Source organism: Remersonia thermophila, chromosome 5 (genome assembly GCF_042764415.1).
Source record: "Remersonia thermophila strain ATCC 22073 chromosome 5, whole genome shotgun sequence".
In the NCBI taxonomy this organism is placed as follows: Eukaryota; Fungi; Ascomycota; class Sordariomycetes; order Sordariales; family Chaetomiaceae; genus Remersonia; species Remersonia thermophila.
Genome location: NC_092221.1, coordinates 2373175 through 2393157, shown reverse-complemented (window position 1 = coordinate 2393157; position 19983 = coordinate 2373175). Strand labels below are relative to the sequence as shown.

At 60.0% G+C, this 19983-nt stretch overlaps 7 protein-coding genes across 7 annotated transcripts; 4 read left to right on the top strand and 3 right to left on the bottom strand.

Annotated features, from left to right (window-relative positions):
* On the top strand, positions 1 to 5130 carry VTJ83DRAFT_5884 (uncharacterized protein; the record flags this gene model as incomplete). Its single annotated transcript, XM_071012533.1, has 6 exons — positions 1 to 135; positions 199 to 331; positions 403 to 592; positions 660 to 4509; positions 4582 to 4655; positions 4716 to 5130. The coding sequence occupies 6 exons, from the start codon at positions 1 to 3 to the stop codon at positions 5128 to 5130; spliced, it is 4797 nt and encodes a 1598-aa protein (XP_070865259.1).
* Positions 5131 to 6123: 993 nt separating this feature from the next.
* On the top strand, positions 6124 to 6903 carry VTJ83DRAFT_5883 (uncharacterized protein; the record flags this gene model as incomplete). The annotated part of the gene is made up of 3 exons (XM_071012532.1): positions 6124 to 6309; positions 6486 to 6631; positions 6711 to 6903. 3 exons carry the CDS (start codon positions 6124 to 6126, stop codon positions 6901 to 6903), a joined length of 525 nt encoding a protein of 174 aa, XP_070865258.1.
* Positions 6904 to 7464: 561 nt separating this feature from the next.
* Positions 7465 to 8460, top strand: VTJ83DRAFT_5882 (uncharacterized protein; the record flags this gene model as incomplete). The annotated part of the gene is made up of 5 exons (XM_071012531.1): positions 7465 to 7638; positions 7745 to 7818; positions 7935 to 8116; positions 8249 to 8282; positions 8361 to 8460. The coding sequence occupies 5 exons, from the start codon at positions 7465 to 7467 to the stop codon at positions 8458 to 8460; spliced, it is 564 nt and encodes a 187-aa protein (XP_070865257.1).
* A 190-nt stretch (positions 8461 to 8650) lies between these two features.
* VTJ83DRAFT_5881 (uncharacterized protein) lies at positions 8651 to 10404 on the bottom strand (the record flags this gene model as incomplete). Its single annotated transcript, XM_071012530.1, has 7 exons — positions 8651 to 8874; positions 8951 to 9134; positions 9198 to 9412; positions 9478 to 9582; positions 9643 to 9733; positions 9796 to 10272; positions 10327 to 10404. 7 exons carry the CDS (start codon positions 10402 to 10404, stop codon positions 8651 to 8653), a joined length of 1374 nt encoding a protein of 457 aa, XP_070865256.1.
* A 1120-nt stretch (positions 10405 to 11524) lies between these two features.
* On the top strand, positions 11525 to 13873 carry VTJ83DRAFT_5880 (uncharacterized protein; the record flags this gene model as incomplete). The annotated part of the gene is made up of 16 exons (XM_071012529.1): positions 11525 to 11546; positions 11681 to 11791; positions 11893 to 11963; positions 12013 to 12049; positions 12103 to 12227; positions 12291 to 12360; positions 12414 to 12519; positions 12573 to 12683; positions 12751 to 12808; positions 12890 to 12957; positions 13015 to 13057; positions 13111 to 13291; positions 13350 to 13358; positions 13415 to 13449; positions 13509 to 13730; positions 13787 to 13873. 16 exons carry the CDS (start codon positions 11525 to 11527, stop codon positions 13871 to 13873), a joined length of 1356 nt encoding a protein of 451 aa, XP_070865255.1.
* A 1123-nt stretch (positions 13874 to 14996) lies between these two features.
* VTJ83DRAFT_5879 (uncharacterized protein) lies at positions 14997 to 15869 on the bottom strand (the record flags this gene model as incomplete). Its single annotated transcript, XM_071012527.1, has 3 exons — positions 14997 to 15236; positions 15338 to 15606; positions 15812 to 15869. 3 exons carry the CDS (start codon positions 15867 to 15869, stop codon positions 14997 to 14999), a joined length of 567 nt encoding a protein of 188 aa, XP_070865254.1.
* A 1410-nt stretch (positions 15870 to 17279) lies between these two features.
* Positions 17280 to 19945, bottom strand: VTJ83DRAFT_5878 (uncharacterized protein; the record flags this gene model as incomplete). The annotated part of the gene is made up of 2 exons (XM_071012526.1): positions 17280 to 17558; positions 17633 to 19945. The coding sequence occupies 2 exons, from the start codon at positions 19943 to 19945 to the stop codon at positions 17280 to 17282; spliced, it is 2592 nt and encodes an 863-aa protein (XP_070865253.1).
* Positions 19946 to 19983: the final 38 nt, after the last annotated feature.

The window sequence follows — 19983 nt, the reverse complement described above, 5'->3', positions numbered from 1 at the left end:
ATGTCGGCGAGCTATGATGTGGGCACGCGAGCGTGGCAGCCCGACCCGACCGAGGGCTGGGTCGCGTCCGAGGTTGTCAAGAAGACAGTAAACGGGGACAAGGTCGCGCTCGAGTTCAAGCTCGAGAATGGAGAGGTGAGCATCCCCGGCCCGAGGCGGCCGGATCTCCAGATCGCTGACCACCATTTGCACTGCCAGATCAAAACCCTCGAGGTGTCCCTCGAGGCCGTCCAGTCCGGAAACGATCCGTCTCTACCGCCGCTAATGAACCCTACGATGCTCGAGGCCAGCGATGACTTGACCAACCTTTCGCATCTCAACGAGCCTGCCGGTATGGAAACCCTTCGGCCTCTCGAGGCGCGAGGACCCGTCTGTGTAGCTGACGACCGCCGTGCCAAACAGTCCTGCAGGCCATCCGCCTCCGCTATGCCCAGAAGGAGATCTACACATACTCGGGTATCGTGTTAATAGCGACAAACCCCTTCGCGCGGGTCGATTCCCTCTACGTCCCTGGCATGGTTCAGGTGTATGCAGGGAAGCAGAGGGCGACCCAAGCACCCCATCTCTTCGCTATTGCCGAGGAGGCCTTCATGTAGGACTTCCGCAGCTTCCCCCGCCCCGGCGGCGGCTTCGCGAAATCGTGCTGACGGCGCACCCAGGGACATGCTTCGGGATGGCAAGAACCAGACCATTGTCGTGTCTGGTGAGTCCGGTGCCGGCAAGACGGTCAGCGCCAAGTACATCATGCGCTACTTCGCCACAAGAGAGTCTCCCGACAGCCCCGGCTCGAGGAGCAAAAAGGGGCCCGAGGCCATGAGCAAGACCGAGGAGGCCATCCTCGCGACGAACCCCATCATGGAAGCCTTCGGCAACGCCAAGACAACGAGGAACGACAACTCGTCGCGCTTCGGCAAGTACATCGAGATCATGTTTGACAAGGACACCAACATTATCGGCGCCAAGATCAGGACGTACCTGCTGGAGCGCTCGCGTCTGGTCTTCCAGCCGCTGAAGGAGCGCAACTACCACATCTTCTACCAGCTGGTGGCCGGCGTGTCCGACAAGGAGCGTCAGGAGCTCGGCCTGCTGCCCATCGAGCAGTTCGAGTACCTGAACCAGGGCAACACCCCGACCATTGACGGTGTCGACGACAAGGCCGAGTTCTCCGCGACCAAGCAATCTCTCAAGACCGTCGGCGTGAGCGAGGCACAGCAGGCCGAGATCTTCAAGCTGCTCGCCGGTCTGCTGCATCTTGGAAACATCAAGATTGGCGCGACCCGCAACGACAGCGTCCTCGCGCCCACCGAGCCGTCCCTGGTGAAGGCTTGCGACATCCTCGGCATCGACGCCACCGAGTTCGCCAAGTGGATCGTCAAGAAGCAGCTCATCACGCGCGGCGAGAAGATCACGTCCAACCTGACCCAGGCCCAGGCCATCGTCGTCAGGGATTCGGTTGCCAAGTTTATCTACTCGAGCCTGTTCGACTGGCTCGTCGAGATCATCAACCGGAGCCTCGCCACGGAGGAGGTGCTCAACCGCGTCACCTCGTTCATCGGCGTGCTGGATATCTACGGCTTCGAGCACTTCGCCAAGAACTCGTTTGAGCAGTTCTGCATCAACTATGCCAACGAGAAGCTGCAGCAAGAGTTCAACCAGCACGTCTTCAAGCTCGAGCAGGAGGAGTACCTGAGGGAGCAGATCGACTGGACCTTCATCGACTTCGCCGACAACCAGCCTTGCATCGACCTGATCGAGGGCAAGCTTGGCATCCTGTCGCTTCTTGACGAGGAATCGAGGCTGCCGATGGGCTCGGATGAGCAGTTCGTGACCAAGCTCCACCACAACTATGCCAGCGACAAGCACAAGTTCTACAAGAAGCCTCGCTTTGGCAAGTCGTCCTTCACCGTGTGCCACTACGCCATTGACGTCACGTACGAGTCGGAGGGCTTCATCGAGAAGAACCGCGACACCGTGCCGGACGAGCACATGGCGGTTCTCCGGGCGTCCACCAACAAGTTCCTGACCGCCGTGCTGGATGCCGCCTCGGCGGTGCGCGAGAAGGATGTCGCCGCGGCGAGCTCCAACGCGGTGAAGCCCGTGGCCGGCAGGAGGATCGGCGTCGCTGTTAACCGCAAGCCGACGCTCGGCGGCATCTTCAAGTCGTCGCTCATCGAGCTCATGAACACCATCAACAGCACCGATGTGCACTACATCCGCTGCATCAAGCCCAACGAGGCCAAGGAGCCGTGGAAGTTCGAGGGCCCCATGGTCCTGAGCCAGCTGCGTGCCTGCGGTGTGCTCGAGACGGTTCGCATCAGCTGCGCCGGCTACCCGACGCGGTGGACGTACGAGGAGTTCGCCCTGCGCTACTACATGCTGGTTCCTTCGTCCGAGTGGACGTCCGAGATCCGCCAGATGGCCAATGCCATCCTGACCAAGGCCTTCGGCGCCACCCAGGGCAAGGGCGTTGACAAGTACCAGCTGGGTCTGACCAAGATTTTCTTCCGCGCCGGCATGCTGGCCTACCTCGAGAACCTGCGCACCAACCGCCTGAACGAGTGCGCCATCATGATCCAGAAGAACCTCAGGGCCAAGTACTACCGCAAGAGGTACCTGGAGATGCGCGGTTCCATCGTCGCGTTCCAGTCCCTGACGCGGGGCTTCTTCGCCCGCCAGCGCGCCCAGGAGCTGCGCACCATCAAGGCGGCCACCACGATCCAGAGGGTCTGGCGCGGCCAGAAGCAGAGGAAGATCTTCCTCCGCATCCGCGCCGACGTCATCCGCGCCCAGGCTGCCTTCAAGGGCTACCTGTGCCGCAAGCAGATCATGGAGACGCGCATGGGCAACGCTGCCCTCATCATCCAGCGGAACTGGCGGTCGCGGAGGCAGATCCGGGCCTGGAGGGATTTCCGGAGGAAGGTCATCATCGTCCAAAACCTGTGGCGCGGCAAGAAGGCTCGCCGCGAGTACAAGGTCATCCGCGCCGAGGCCCGCGACCTCAAGCAGATCTCGTACAAGCTCGAGAACAAGGTGGTGGAGCTCACGCAGTCGCTGGGCGCCATGAAGGAGCAGAACAAGGCGCTCAAGACGCAGGTCGAGAACTACGAAGGCCAGGTGGCCATCTGGCGCAACCGCCACAACGCTCTCGAGGCGCGCACCAAGGAGCTGCAGGCCGAGGCCAACCAGGCCGGCATCACCGCCGCCCGCCTCGAGGCCATGGAGGCCGAGATGAAGAAGCTCCAGGCCAGCTTCGACGAGTCGGTGGCCAACATCAAGCGCATGCAGGAGGAGGAGAAGCAGCTGCGCGACTCGCTCCGCATCACCGGCTCCGAGCTCGAGGCCGTGCGCAAGGAGAACGAGCGCAACGAGGCCGAGAAGAACTCGCTGCGCCAGCAGCTGCTCGAGCTCCAGGAGGCCCTCGAGCAGGCCAGGCGCAGCGCCCCCGTCAACGGCGACCTCGCCAACGGCCACTCGCCCGCCCCGATGGCGCCTGCCGGCCTCATCAACCTCGTATCCTCCAAGAAGCCGAAGCGGCGGAGCGCCGGCGCCGAGCTGCGCGATCTGGATAGGTACAGCATGGCGTACAACCCGCGCCCCGTCTCCATGGCCGCTCCTAGCATGACCCGCCAGACCACGCTCTCGGGCTCGACCTTCATCCCCGGCGTCGACAACATCGAGCTGGAGCTCGAGTCGCTGCTCGCCGACGAGGACGGCCTCAACGAGGAGGTCACCATGGGCCTCATCCGCAACCTCAAGATCCCGTCGCCCAACAGCAACCCGCCGCCGTCCGACAAGGAGGTGCTCTTCCCGTCGTTCCTCATCAACCTGGTCACGTCCGAGATGTGGAACAACGGCTTCGTCAAGGAGTCGGAGCGCTTCTTGGCCAACGTCATGCAGTCGATCCAGCAGGAGGTTATGCAGCACGACGGCGACGACGCCATCAACCCGGGCGCCTTCTGGCTGTCCAACGTGCACGAGATGCTCTCGTTCGTGTTCCTGGCCGAGGACTGGTACGAGGCGCAAAAGTCGGACAACTACGAGTACGACCGCCTGCTCGAGATTGTCAAGCACGACCTCGAGAGCCTCGAGTTCAACATCTACCACACGTGGATGAAGGTGCTCAAGCGCAAGCTGAGCAAGATGATCATCCCCGCCATCATCGAGTCGCAGTCGCTGCCCGGCTTCGTGACCAACGAGAACAACCGCTTCCTGGGCAAGCTGCTGCAGGGCAACAACCAGCCGGCCTACAGCATGGACAATCTGCTGTCGATGCTCAACAGCGTCTACCGCGCCATGAAGGCGTACTACCTCGAGGACTCCATCATCACGCAGTGCATCACCGAGCTGCTGCGCCTCGTTGGCGTGACGGCCTTCAACGACCTGCTCATGCGCCGCAACTTCCTCTCGTGGAAGCGTGGCTTGCAGATCAACTACAACATTACGCGCATCGAGGAGTGGTGCAAGAGTCATGACATGCCCGAGGGCACGCTTCAGCTGGAGCATCTGATGGTGAGTAGCGGTGTTTGCGCTTGGTGAATGGTTGGAGCATTTGCTGACGACTTTTTTTTCTCCCCTCTCCAGCAAGCGACGAAGCTCCTTCAGCTCAAGAAGGCCACCCTGAACGACATTGAGATCATTCAGGATATCTGCTGGATGTGAGTAGCACGCCACCCATTGTTTCTGGCCGACGGCCGCTAACCGAACGCGCTTGACAGGCTCTCTCCCAACCAAATCCAGAAGCTCCTCAACCAGTATCTGGTCGCCGATTACGAGCAGCCCATCAACGGCGAGATCATGAAGGCGGTCGCGTCGCGCGTGACCGAGAAGAGCGACGTGCTCCTCCTCCCCGCCGTCGACATGGACGACAGCGGCCCGTACGAGATCGCCGAGCCCCGCGTCATCACCGCCCTGGAAACGTACACCCCGTCCTGGCTCCAGACGCCTCGCCTCAAGCGCCTCGCGGAGATTGTCTCCCAGCAGGCTATCGCCCAGCAGGAGAAGATGGAGTACGAGGCCGGCGAGGAAGGCGAGATGGTGTACGACGGGGGCGATGCGGGCTTGACCGATGTGGAGGATGGCGCCGGCGCGGGCGAGGTGCAGGGTGCTACGCTGGTGGCCAGCGGCGCTTAGTCGGCGCGCGCAGCCGCGTCCCCCGGGGGCGGTGATGGGGTGGACGGCGGGGGTGATGTTGGTTGCTGGAATGATTCCCCTGTGACCCCCCGCGGGTTGCGGCCACCAGCATCTGGTAACGGTGTACTGCCGTTGACGTTGTCATTGGCGCCGATGCAGATGGGCTTGCCGTTGCCGAGGCAGAGGCCAGCTTCGATGCTGCTTAGTCCGTGGAAGAGAGGTAATAGAGCGAGGAACAGCCGGAGAGATGGCGGTGATGGTGGCAGCAGTTCGAGTCGCCGTGGCGGGCTGAAGGGGAAGGGCCGTTACCAGCTGCTGGAGGGCGGGGACGAAAGTGGGAGTGAATAAAATTGGGGGGGAGGGGGAAAGTTGGAGGGATGTTGGTAATGTCGAGATGCTTGTGCTCATCTCTTGTAGCGTTGATTATGGGCGTCCATGTGATGATCACGGCTTTCCGTTGGGATGTTAAAGGGGTGTGATGATGTGATGACGATGACAAATACTACGAGTGTATGTAGAAAGAACGCCGTTGTGTTTGTGCTGCTTTTTTTTTTTTTTTTTTTCGATGGCGCTCCATCCAGGATGGAGAGCATGCTGTGTGTCTATGTGTTCGTTACTCCTTGGCTGTCCGGCTTATTTCTTGTTGTGTACCAGGTATGTAGGTGCGAGAAGCTCTTGAATGTCTCTACAAAAGGACCTTGACAGCCTTGAGCTCCCTGTCTTGAGATGTGTTCGCCGACATGAAGCCCAGTGGGGCTCCCGGGTTTTTTACACATCGTTGTAACAGGTTTGGTGATTTGCTGCCAAAAAAATTCAGAACCCAACTCAGACTAGCAACAAAATCTCACTTACACCACCACCCTCCCCCCCCCCTCCGCACCCAAACTCAACATCCCCTTGCCGTTAGACCCACCAACCTGGCCGTGCAATACACCCCCCAGGCATCACATACGGACTCTTTCTTTGGAACTCGGAGGACGGAGAATTGCCAGCATGTCGCGCACCCTACCCAACATCATCATCACGGGCACCCCCGGCACAGGCAAGACAAGCCACAGCGAGCTGCTGGCCGAGCGCACGGGGCTGAAGCACCTGTCCATCAACGACGTGGTCAAGGAGAAGGAGTGTCACGAGGGGTGGGATGACGAGTATCAGAGCTGGATAGTGGATGAGGATAAGGTGTTTATCTTCTCAATCATTCTAGTTTTTTTTTCTTTTTTCCTTCCTTGTGTTCGGAAGGGTTTCGGGTTTTCTTCTATCCCCTTTATATGCATTCCTTATCCAATGCATTCCCGCTTCCTGTGGACGGACTCGATTTGCGTCGGAACCATGCATGAGCTGACCGTGGCCCCCAGCTCCTCGACGCTATCGAAGACGAAGTCAAGCAAGGCGGCTACATCATCGACTGGCACGCCTGCGACCTGTTCCCCAAGAGCTGGATCGACCTGGTTGTGGTGCTCCGCGTCGACACGGCCACGCTGTACGACCGGCTTACGGAGAGGTGGGTTCCTCTTGCCACCGACCGACCCGTTGTGTGGAAGGTGAGGAGGGGGGATCACAAGTCTGATGCTGCTCTCTAGGAAATATCCCGAAGTGAAGCTCCAGGAGAACATGGACGCCGAGATCATGGAGGTGCTGCTCCAGGAGGCCAAGGAGGCGTACGATGAGGAGATCGTGGTGGAGCTCCAGAGCACGACGGCAGACGAGATGGAGAGCAATGTTGACAGGATTGTGCAGTGGTTTGAGCAGTGGAAGAACAATAATGCTCAATAATCTGAGGGTTGGTTGTGCGTGTCCGGCGTTCAAGGAGGGGGGTGGGAAAAGGAGGGGGATCTTGCTGGGGAAAAAGGGATGGCTCATTAGATTATGACTAGATACACACAGAGTTCACATCACTGAGGGCCACAATGGATATATATATGTATATATATATATATCGCAAACGTCGCCGAGGTTTTGATCGCAACTCCAGGGTCTTGCTCAACCGGTGTTGATGTGTTTTCGGGGCCTGGGTTGGGCAGGGCAGTGAGCTAGTTGATTTCAGTCAGTAACGGGGGCAACGCTTGAGCGGGGTTCATTTGTGGATGTTCAACGAGGTTTCTTTTTGTGGCAGTAACCTGACAATACCGATCGACGCTGCGTACTGCGTACAGTACCGACAACGTTACGAGCAACCCCGCCATCATTTCATCCCACCCTCTAAGCATCAACCTACCAACCCTGCTGTCCGGCACGCAGCCCCCAAGGTAAACAATACGCAAGCTCAACTCTTACACCCCCTCATATCGCCACCAACTCCTCTCAGCCTTGAACCCCTCCTCCAGCCGGCACACAATGTCAGCACGGCCGATCGTCAACTTCATCACCGGCAACGCCAACAAACTAGGCGAGGTCAAGGCCATCCTGGAGCCTGCCATCCAGGTCGAGAGCCAAAAGCTGGATCTGCTCGAGATCCAGGGCACCCTGGAGGAGGTGACGATTGACAAGTGCCGCCGGGCAGCCGAGCTGGTAAGATTTGTTCACAGACGCCGAGCTCGCCAAGCTTTCCTCCTCCGCTCACCCCTCGAGGGTCCATCGTTGGCACGTAGCTGACGCGGTCGATCTCGCCCGACAGGTTGGCGGCCCCGTCCTTGTAGAGGACACATGCCTGTGCTTCAACGCCCTGAAGGGTCTTCCCGGGCCGTACATGTAGGGGCTTCCTTTCCTGGCTTCCCTCTCCATCCGCTTCGCTTTCTCTCTCCTCCCTGGCCCCGGGAATCCCGTAGGCCCGATCAGGCTAACCTTTTTGCCTCCAACCCGAACAGCAAATGGTTCCTCAGCTCCCTCGGCCACGAGGGTCTCAACAACCTCCTCGCGGCTTATGAGGACAAGTCGGCCAAGGCCGTCTGCACGTTCGGCTACTCGCCGGGCCCGGGCCACGAGCCGGTGCTTTTCCAGGGGGTGACGGAGGGGAAGATTGTCCCGGCGAGGGGGCCTGCGAACTTTGGTATGGGCTTCTTTTACTCCCTTTTTCTTCTGGGTCTACGGGACGACGACGACGACGATGGTGACGACGACGACGGTGGAGACAGGATTTGGGTGTGTCAGAAGAGCGGATGTGCTGACACGAGGCTCGTAGGATGGGATCCGATCTTTGAGTACAACGGAAAGACGTAATTTTACCCTCCCCTCTTGACATTCTTTCTCGTCTATTCCCTCTTGTCGATCGTTTGAGGCTGACGCGCGAGCAGATACGCCGAGATGGATAAGGCGGAAAAGAACAAGATCTCGCATCGTTATCGGGCGCTGGCCAAGCTGCAGGAGTGGTTCGCAAGGGAGGTGTCGGCGTAGGAAGACTCGTAATAGAAATCGACAAAACGAATAGACTCATCCTTCCCTGAGCAAAAGAACGCCCTGTGCGGTTTCTGTGTTTCTCCATAAAACTCCATGCCGCTCCATCACCACCCCATTCAAAGACAACGCTCATCCTCCCCTGGGCTCTCGGTCCCAGGCACACGGGCCGTCGAATCCCGGTCCGGCATCAAGTTGACGGGAGGACTCTCAAAATCTCAAACTCCTTGAACCTCCTCAGGTACTTGCTCCCCCGGCGAAACGATCTCAGAGCAAAGTCGGGATGGGGGTGCGTAAAGGTCTTTCCGGCCAATGCCACAAGGTTCGACGATACGTGGTACGACGGGTCGAAGACCAGGAGCTGCTTGGAGCCATTCTTCAGCCGCTCGAAACCAACGATGGTGAGGGAGTGGCCTGGTTCGAGGTCAGCTGGGGTGTTCGGCACAGCGCAGGGCGAGGAGGGCGAGATGGGGGCTTCGGTCTGGCTTGCCTCTGTGTTGGAAGTAGATTGGCGACACCGCGGTCTTGCGGATTCGTTGCGTCGGGTCTTCGACCCCAGACTGGAAATGGTCCTCGACCGACTTCAAGAGCAACGCTTCGGACGCGCTCGGCTCCGCGTTCCGGATGGCGCCGGTATCGCAGGGTATGTCCAGCAAACGAAACACGGCAAGGGCCTGGACACTGCCGTCAGTTGTCGTTGATGAAAAGCGGACATGGGAGAGCGCAGCGCCGCCTACCTCGGGCGTCCCGATGTACTTCCTGGTGCCCTTGATGCCACCCGTCTCGATGCGGCCTTCCGAGTTGATGCCATTATCCCAAGCGGTCTCGATCCAGTCTTGAATCTCAAAGATGGACGGGGTATTGTCCTTTTGAAGGTTCTCGTGGCCCTTGGACTTGGACCCAAGAATGTAGGAACACATCATTTGGATGTTCCGGTAGCCACAAAACCCCCCTTTGCGATGGGTTTGTCAGCTACAAGACCAAACAGAACCGGTGCGAGCATGTTGGAAACCATACCCTCGTACTTGAGGCGCGAGATATGTTGCACGCTGGGATGGCAGACGTAGGCGTACTCTGTTTGCTTGCTCTGGTCCAGCAGACAGGCCACGACGTCGACGATGCCTGGCAGGGTCAGCAGGAGCCGCAACCACCGTCAGCTCGTGTCTGTCTTGTGAGGCTCACCATGGCTAACCACCTGCCCGTGCTTGCGCAGGTACGATGCCAGCCAGTTGGGCATTCGTTCCTCGTGGGCAAACAGCCCCAGCTCGGACATCTCGACGGAACGTCAGCGGGCCAGAAGAGCCGGGCGGGAGGAATGCAGCCAGGGGCACTTACGCCCAACCGTTTCTTGAGCTTGGCGGAAGAGTCTTCCCCGTCATTGCCTTCCCCGGATTTCCGAGGTGGCCTGCTCCTCGTACGCAAGGGGCTAGCCATGCCGAGGAACTTGATCCAGCCACGGACCGACTTGGACTGGCGTTTGTCGTTGCCAGAGGAAGGCCGGTCGGGGCGGCGGTGTTTCGCCGCTTCGGCCTTCTCTGAAGAAGATGGGGATGCGGGAGATTGGGTCTTGAGGCTCTGGTCTTGAGGCGGTGGTGATACGCCCTTCAAGGCGCTGCGTTCCTGGGCCCCATCGGCATGGGCGGCCTGGAGGTGCGATTCCAGGTCTCCAAGCTCGAGGATGGCATCGCAGCCGTGATGGGGGCACTCCACGTAGTTGACTTCTTGGGTCGCCATATCGCCGCCACCGCTGCCGCCGCTGACGCCGTCGACGGATGGCTCCGGCTCCAGGTCTGGATGCAGGGTTTCCAGGTGCTGGGGATGTTAGCAGGTCGCAGCCGCCGGGTTCAATCGCTGTCTGGGACGCACCAAAAGCATCTCATATTCGCTAGCTGCCTCGGTCCAGCCGCAAAAAGGGCAGACCGCTGTCCGGTCATGGTCCGTCATTTTCTTTGAGGTCCGACGGGTGCCTCGCTTTGTTTGCGCTCGGGACCCTGGCTGCGAGGGACACTGTTTGCCAACCGGGCCGTCGACTTGGTGAACACCATGCGTAGCAGGACGCCAGGTTCATGTCCAGGGATCCAGGGATGAGGAGACGTGTTGTAGTTGTAGTTGTTGTTGTTGTTGTTGTCGTTGTCGAAATGGATGCTGGAGGGAAGGGTGACGTAGGATGAAAGGACAGCCGGGCCGGACCGCCGGGTCGCCGTGAGTTGTGAGTTGTTGGACGAGTGCGTTGTCGTTGGATGTCCAGCTGAGGCTGCCGTTGCCATTGCGCTGCAGGCGCTGAGGCGCCGTGCTAGTTATCCGCTACCGGCAACCCAGCCTCGACCAACCTATTCCCAATTCAGCACTGTGTTGGCATGGGCGGCCCTGGAAGCCCGTGGGCAGAAAGAACAGCATACTCGAATGCAATCCTAGCAGCCGTGCTGGGCATGCCGCAGCCTGCATCTCTTCTGATTCATACCGCGAAGAAGAGGCATGCATGTCGAGAGCCGGGAGGAGACGTCGAGAGAGCTGCTTTCCGGCGTGGACACGGTCATGAACCCCGAAGGGGACACCGTCCAACCCATGGGACCCTGCTGCTGCATGTGGACGGGAGCACGGCGGCAAGGGCTGTTCTCGTTTTCATGCCAACCATACTATAGGTACGGTGGGAACCGTCAGGTAGATCGGGACCGGCCTTGACTCCCAAATTGCTCTCCGGACCGTTCCATCAGGAGACGCTCACGTTGTGTATGAAGTGACCCGGCCGGCCATCGCAAATCCGGGGTTGGCGAATCGATAGAATGGATACCGCAACGTTGCAATCCATCTGTTTAATCGCATGCCTGCCAAGCCCGTCTGAGTCAAGGGCAGCCGGGACCCCTGGTCTGATAAGTGACTCGGAGAGCACCCCACCTTGTCGCTTCCCCTCCGCCCCACGAAATATATTCATTGCCCCGCCAAACGCTGGATTCGCGGCATCGCTTTCAGGACTTGGTGAACGTTCCAGCTTGGTACCCATACAAACTCCCTCGACCAAGCCACCTTCTAGCACATTCGAGCCGACCTTTGCCAAACCGCCAACATGCTCGATGTCAACGATTTTAGTACGGAAACCCCCGTCCTTGGCCCCCAATCGCCTCGACCTAGCGCGGCGTGCTCGCCATCCTCGACCGCACGCTGCGAACGGCTTGGCGCGTTCCCTGGACGGGCCAATGTTGCTAACCGTCCTCTCCAACAGTCGCCGAGCGCGGCGGCGACCCTGAGAAGATCAGGGAAAGCCAGCGCAAGCGCCATGCCCCGGTCGAGGCCGTTGACGAGGTGATCGCCATGTGGGAGGACCACCGGAAAAGTTCGTCGACCTTTGCGATCCTCGCGAGCCCTTCCCGTCCCTGTCCCTCGCCCCCTTCTCCCTCCGAAGCCGTGCCAGGCCCTGACCCCCAAGCAACACAGCCAACTACGCCGCTACCCAGATCAACGCCAAGATCAACGAGGTCCAGAAGCAGATCGGGCCCAAGAAGAAGGCATGAGCCCCGAGAGCCGGTGCCCTCATCGCATCTGACACGTCGATAGGCCAAGGAGGACGTTACGGATCTCTTGAAGCAAAAAGGTTGGACGATCCGGAGCCGATCTCTTGCCGTTCCCAGCGCTTACAAGCTCCAGCCGACCTCGAGAAGGAGAAGAAGGACCTCCTCGCCCTGGCCGCCGAGAAGGAGCAGCTCCTCAAGGCCAAGGTCAGGAGCATTGGCAACATCGTCCACGAGTCCGTCCCGGTGTCCGACAACGAGGTACGACCGTCATCTTGATATCCGCCGCCTGGGCCTGCCTATCAAGGTTCTGACCGCGACCAGGACAACAACAGGGTCGAGCGCACGTGGGCTCCCGAGGGCGTCACGTTCGAGAAGCGCGACGTTCTCTCGCGTAAGGGCGACCCCTCGAGAGATCGGATGGCGGCGTGCTAATGCGGCACATAGACCACGAGGTTCTCGACAGGCTGGACGGCTACGACCCTGAGCGGGGCGTCAAGGTTGTTGGCCATCGCGGCTACTTCCTGCGCCGCTGGGGTGTCTTCCTGAACCAGTGCGGCTCCTGTGTTACCCTGCTCCCGCGCCGCATCTCTAACGCCGTCCCAGGGCGATCATCAACTACGGCCTCGAGTTCCTGCACGAGAGGGGCTACATCCCCCTGCACACCCCCCAGCTCATGCTCAAGGAGCAGATGGCCAAGACCGCCCAGCTCTCCCAGTACGTTTGCGTCGCGATCCCAACCCCGTCGGCTCCCGAGGGTGTTCGGCCATTGACGCGCGTTTAGGTTCGATGAAGAGCTCTACAAGGTGAGCGGTGACGGGCAAGACAAGTACCTCATCGCGGTAAGTCGAAATCAACCCACACCGTCCTGAGTCAGCTTCCTCTCAAGGCAAGCCTTGCTGACTCTCTCTCTCTCTCTCCAGACCTCGGAGCAACCCATCTCTGCGTATCACAGCGACGAGTGGCTGCAGTCGAAGCAGCTCCCGCTCAAGTAAGACCATGAGTATTCGCCTGCATCGCCCGGTTGACATGGCTGACCGTCCGCCAGGTACGCGGGCTACTCGACGTGCTTCCGCAAGGAAGCCGGTGCTGTAAGCCGAAGCCGCCTGCTCTCCATCTTTCAGCAGAGACTAACCCTCTGCAGCACGGCAAGGACGTCTGGGGCATCTTCCGCGTCCACGAGTTTACCAAGGTCGAGCAGTTTTGCCTCACGGACCCCGAGAAGTCCTGGGAAATGTTTGACAGCATGATCTCGACCTCGGAGGAGTTCTACAAGTCCCTGGGCATCCCGTATCGGGTGGTTGCCATTGTTTCGGGCGCTCTGAGTACGTTGTAGCCTCCCCCTGCGTATTTATTGACCATCCTGCTAACCTTTTCCTATAGACAATGCTGGTACGTAGCACTTGTTACGGTTCGGTATCAGCGACCGCAAGACTGACTGCCTCTAGCTGCCAAGAAGCTTGACCTTGAGGCTTGGTTCCCGGTAAGCATCACCCTCCCGATCGTCTTGCCCGCGGTTCCTCCTTCCTAACCCTCCTCCAGCACCAAGGCGAGTTCAAGGAGCTGGTCAGCTGCAGCAACTGCACGGATTACCAGAGCCGCGACCTGGAGATCCGCTTCGGCGTCAAGAAGCAGACGGACGTCAAGAAGACCTACGTCCACTGCCTCAACTCGACCCTTACCGCCACGACCAGGACCATTTGCGCCATCCTGGAGAACTTCCAGACCGAGGATGGCGTCAAGATCCCGGAGCCGCTGCGCAAGGTACGTCGCGGAGAGTTTCCCGTCTGGAGTCTGATTGCTGAGTCCGAACGCCGCAGTACCTCCCTGGAGCTCCCGAGTTCCTCCCCTTTGCGAAGCCGGCAAGCGAGAAGAAGGAGATCCCGATTCAGACAAAGAAGAACTGAAGGGAATGAAGTCGGAGGGCGGCATTGGTGCAGAGCAGGCTGGTCCTCGATTTGGAGGATGTGGAAAACATGCAGAAGTGTTGAGGATATCCCAAATAGAAGGGGCTTGCCCAGCGTCTGAAAGTCATCTACCGCTCCAGGGGGGTTTCCTCGGTGAAAGCGCCGCGAGCATCGTGTGGGGCATAGATTCTTTCTCTCTTTGCCCCGGACGTATGATGGTGGTAAGGACCACATAGATCGCATTGGTTCATTTCATGGGTGAACACAACGTTGTATTGAAAGCCGCATGCCGTAGTCCCGATGAGCTGATGCACCCACGAGGAACCCCCCCAATACATCTACAAAGGCTGCTGGCGGAATATATTATACTATAATACACACACCACATCAAGGAGACACGAGAGGCCGGATTCTCATCAAGGTCAAAAAGTTGATTATGTCCCACCATCAGGATGCGCAAAAGGCACAAGAAACAAGCAAGAAATGCAAACCAACAGGCCAACCAAACAAACCCAACCGTTATCAACATCTCATCGCCGCCCAGACCCCTGCATCCCACGCCGCCCTTTGACAATCATCCCGACGAAAACGTAATGCAGCAAGATGGACGATAAGGGTGTCTCTCGCCCCCGCAGCCTGGCGAGACGGCATCTACAGCCTCCTCCCTGATTATATCCCCTCCCTCCCTCCCGTCCTCCCCGAAGACCCTGGCATCTATCTCCTTGAGCAGATACGGGTTGGATGGCTCGAGTCGAGCATCGGCTCGTCGTGTCTTGATCGGGATCGGGGTCGGCGTCGGGGTCGGTTCCATCCAGCTCGGCTCGAAGCGGCGGCGCTCGAACGGCATCTGCCTCTGCTCCCCCCCGCTCTCGCTCCCTTTCGACCGGGCCCGGTCCGGTCCCGTCCTGTCCCGTCGAGTCCAGCCCCACCCGGCCAATCCCCCCTGCCCTCCGCCTCGTCTCGGCCCGGTGAACGGGCGGTGTATTATACGGCAGTCCGTCCTCGTTTACGCTGTAAGCTTTCAACACACACCCCGGCTTCGCTCAGGCAACCCCAACCCCCCTTCCCCTCCCCCCTTTCCCCTTCCACGCAGCCCCCTGGCCCTCTCCAGACCGGAACCGGCTCACATGACGCAACACTTGCCGCCTCCCGTCGGCTCGGAAGGGTTCTGCGTCTTTTCGATCTCGCCGATGAGCAGCTCGAAGGCGCGGGCGACGTTCTCGTTGTACCGCGCGCTCGCCTCGGTCCAGGCGCAGCCGCACTTCTCGGCGAGCGCCCGGCCTTCCTCGGGCGTGACCTGGCGCTGCTCGGGGCGGAGGTCCGACTTGTTGCCGACGATGCAGATGGGGACGGTTTCCGTGCCCTGTTGCATAGCACGATGGATGGTTAGCACCTCAGGAAGGGGACGGGGGTCGGGGTCGGGGTTTGGCTCGGAGGGAGAAAAGAAGGAGCCAGGCAGCGCACCAAGTGGTTCAAAATCTTGTCGCGGATGACCTGCACCATCTCAAACGACTGCCGCGACGACACGCTGTAGACCAGCATGTAGCCGTGGATGCCGATAAAGTGCTTCGAGTTGAGGATGCTGTACTCATCCTGCCCGGCCGTGTCGACGATTTCGGTCGCGAAGTCCTGGCCCTTGTACCGGATCTCCTTGCTGAACGTGTTCTCGATGGTCGGGTAGTAGCTCTCGACGAAATGCCCGTCGACGTACTGGACCGCGAGGGAGGATTTGCCTGGTAAGCATGAGGGGCGCGGGGCGCGCCGAGACCGTCAGCGGGGGGAGGGGGGAAGGGGGGAGGAGAGAAGGTCTTGTTGTTTGGAGAGAGGTCGGGACATTGCTGAGAGCGATGGTGGGATGGTTCTGGGGGGAGCGGGGAGGGGGGGGGAGGGGGCATGGTTGAAGAGGGTGGGAGGACGGGATGGGGTTGGTGGACGAACCGACGGAGCGGCTGCCGACAATGGCAATCTTGCGCTGCTTGGCGAGTGCTGGCGGCATGGCGGATGTGGTGATTCAGGCTGTCGCTAGGGACGGGTGCGTGGTTCGTGATACGCCAGGAGGGGGTAGAGAAGTTGGCCGATCACAGTTCGCAACAGTGCTGAAAATACAGTTGGGCTATGCTGCCGCGGTGCTCTGTTCCCGTTTCGTCCGGCAAGGGGAAAAGACGGGGAGGGGGAGAAAAAGAAGGTTGGCGCCGCTAGAAAGGTAGCTAGCTAGGTAGGTAGGTAGGTACTATAGGTAGGCTCGGTCTAGACCAGGCAAACAAGAGCCAACCGCCTGATTCCCCAGGTCTTGAAGACGGGGGCCCCTGAGGAGACGGGAGCCGCTGATAAGGAAAGGAGGGCTTCACGGCAAGCGAATGGCGAACTTCTGGATGCGGCGAGCAACGATGGCTGCGGTGGTGGGCGAGATGCAGCGGAGGACAAGGCTGGATGAAGCATACGCCAGAGGCCGTACCACACTTTGGGAGCGTTTGCAGATGTCGTGCACTACATGTGCGTGGCTGTGGTGCAGCGAGCCGGATGACAGACACGGAACGGAGGGGTGGGCAGCTAAGGCAACTTGAGCTCGACGTCAAGAGATGCTGGTGGGTTCCCAGCAGCTCCGCCCAGGGAGGGGTGGCGAACCGTCTCGGGCCGGTTTCGTCGGCTTGGCGAGCGCCGAGTGGGCATGGGGGAGGGGAACACGATCCGGATGCCGGAGGCTTCTTGGTGGGGTTCCTGAGGCGCCCCACCGCTGACGGGACGGCATCCACGCCACGCCCAACGCTTCCTCTTTCCGGGCTGCTGGGAACCCGCCACCCTTCGAGGCCCGGACGAGAGGATGCGCCAAACGCCACTGAAAAGACCTCGTGACGGTACCGGTACCTAAACACGTCAATCCGCCATCCGCCCGTTGTGGCATGTGATTGTCCCGGGATGGATTCCGGCCAGATGGATCATGAATCACATGCAACCCATCATGCCCTACACACGGAGATATCAAACAGGTCGGAGTGAAGCAGAACCCCCCGAGTTTGTCGTGTCCATTTCTGGGAGCGAGGCGAGCTCTAGTCATCCTCCAGCCAACGATCATGGCCCTGCTACGTCTATCCGTATCCGAGAAAGCTCATCATGTCCATCGTGTCGTATCCGTCTTTCCCATGTCATGAAAGCAACCCCGTCCCCAACCCATCCGGAACCCAGAACCCAGATATCTCTGCGACTCCCACAAGACCCCGTTGGGCCAAAAACAACCACCAAAGAAGAAGAAAAGAAAAGCCAGAAGCTCTCCGCTCTATGCAAACGACCGTCATGTCATGCCGCATAGCCCCCATCGCCCATCAAAGTTCCCATGATATCCGTGATACCATACAACAAGAAGAAAAAAAAGAGAAGAAGGAATCCAACGTCGGAAGCCCAAAGCTCCTCAGCACATAGCAGCGAGTTGGTTGGCCAGCGTCTGAAGCCTCGCAAGCGACCCTGACCCGGAATCGGCGGCGGCGGTAGTGGTGGCCTGCTGAGCCTCGGCAACCTTTTGGTGGAATACAATAAACTCATCAATCGAGTCCCTGAGCGGCTGGACCGACTTCTTGGGGTGCTTGTTGACAAACGTCGCACGGATCGGGCGGTTGAGGCAAAGGTACCCGAGCAGGACCGCGAGGTAGCCCAGGGCGACGTTGAGCTGCGTCTTTTCCATCGAGTCGGCCTGTTGCCCCCCCGAGTTAGTACGTTCTACGGTCCCTGGCTAGCGGGGAGGGAAGGGACGGGTTGGCAACTTACATCAGCCGTCTTGGTATGATTCTCGGCAAAGACGCGGATGAGCTGGCTCAGGGCGTCGGCGGAGCCCGTGTTGGCGCCGTTCGTGTCCTCCTCTTCAAGCGCGCGCGCAGCAGGCGGATAGTACACGCAAAAGTTGATCATGACGCCCAACATCATGATGAGCGACTCCATCAGCGCCTTGGACATGGCGGACGTCTCGGCCGTCGTCGAAATCGACTTCAAGACCGAGCCAAAAGCGCCCGCGGCCGATTGCGCCACGAGCCGGAGCAGCCCCTTGTCGGCAAACAGGCGACACGCCTCCGGGTTCTGGTTGGTAATGTTGAGAGCCAGCCGCAGCGTCAGGTTCTCCAGGTCGGCGAGCGAGTCGGCCGGTCGAGCCATCGCCGTTTCTAGCGCGTCGGCAACGGTTGTGGCGTACTGCTCGGTCCATGTGGAGTTCAGCGGGGATTGCATGGCGTAGATGGAGTACCCTTCCAAGATGGAGAGGCCGAGATGAAGGTCGCAGGACCCGGGTTGGTTCGGGAAATCCCAAAAGGCGGGTTCCGAGACGGCTTCCTCCAGGATCGAGAACAAGCGGTCCGTGACGTCCCCCGTGAGCACGTCGTCCTCCACGGACACATGCGCCGGCTGTCGCATCAGGAGATCGAGGCACTTCAGAGCCAGGGCCCGGGGCGACAGGGTCGTGAGCGAAAAGGGCTCCCAGACCGAGAGCTCCAACAGCGAAGACTTGATGGCAGCGATCGTGTTTTGCGCGTTCCGAGATACGTTCTGCTTCCTGTCTTTCGAGAGCTGCGCAATGTCCGTCGTCTGGTCCAGGAACCTGGCGATGAGGGCGGCGAAGCCCTGGGAGCGAAGCTGGCGAACTAGGTGCGCCGACGTGGTGCCGTCGAGAAGCGTCGCGACAATGGCCAGGATCGCATAGCCCGAGACCAAGTCCGTCTCCTTCTCGAGGGACTTGAACAAGCTGTCGCCGTCGTTGTGGTTGCGGAACTGCTGTCGGAAGTCCTTATTCTTCATCTTCTGGGCGAGCTCGAGCAGAGCGCCCCGGCGAAGGGAGGAGGGCTTGGCTGACGGGGAGCCGACCCTGTCGAGGATGTCGTCCATCTCGTCTGCGAAGCGGCTGTTGGCACCCGCCTGCCTGAGCTCGTGAAGGCTGCGAACAGCCCCGCCGTTGGCCGTTTCGTCATCTTCCTCCATGTACGCAGGCATGTCGAAGGCAGAGCTCTTGTTGGGCCGTCCAAAGTTGAACAACGCGCTGCCTCCCAGCGCGGCCCCAAAGTCACCAAGTCCTCCTCCACCGCCCAAGATGGGATCCTCATCAGCCAGCATGGTACGTTGCTGGCTGTATGTAAACTTGGGGCCCGTCTTCTTGGGAGGCAGCACTGTGCGGACGATGGGTTGGGATCGGCCTGGCGTCGCTGGGGGCGGGGGAGGCGAGTCTCGCAGAAGCGGCGACGACCCCGGGCTGCGGGATACCGAGCTGTACGGTGCCTCGTCGTCCTGGGACGAGCTGGCTTCTTCCTCGGCCTGGGCTGCCAGGGCGTCAATCAACCGCCGCTTCCGTGCTGCTTTGGCGACGGGGGGTTGGGCTTCGGCTCTTGTCGGCGCGCTGGGCTGGCGTGATGCCCGTTCGGCGGCCGGCTTCGACGGGGGTTGGGTAGCGGCGCGGATGGGAAACTGTTTCTTCTCGAGCTTTAAAGGCTCGGCGCTGACCTTCAGGTTCTTCAATCTCCGAGTCGTCGTTGCCGAGAAGGGCATGGACGGTGGCGCGGCATCCTTCATGCTGACGTCTCGTTCGGGCGTCACTCGCTGCGTCTTGGGGCGCACGTTCGCGGTGGCGGTCGATTTCGGAGCATCTTCTTCGCTCGGAGATCCTGGCGATTGACCCCCGGAAGGCGACGAATCTGGCGTCGAGTAGAACGAGGCGGGCTTCTCCTTCTCCGAGGTTGCGCGCGCAATCCGCCTCTTCTTCGGCCTGGCCGTCTCTTCGGCCGGAAAGTCGAAATCGTAGGGATCAGGAGCGGGCTGGCTGTGTGACCCCTGCGCGGAGTCCTTGCGCGTTTCGTTCGAGCGGGTGCTTTGCGGCTTGAGCTTCAACGAACTGAGCGCGCGTGCCGCGGGGCGAGGAGGTTCCGGCGATGCGGACTCGGATCGTCGGGAGGATGTTGGGGCAGCCGGGGCGGAATCTGAGTGTCGTAGAGTCGCCGGTCTCGAGGCCGGGGCTCTTCGTCTCGAGGCTTTCCCATAGGTGGCGACAGTCCGTTTCGGAGCAAAATCGAAGTCGTAGACGGATTCTGTGTTGCTTGCCATCATGGCAGAAGAGAGGTCGAGGGAGTTGGTGTTGAGGACCG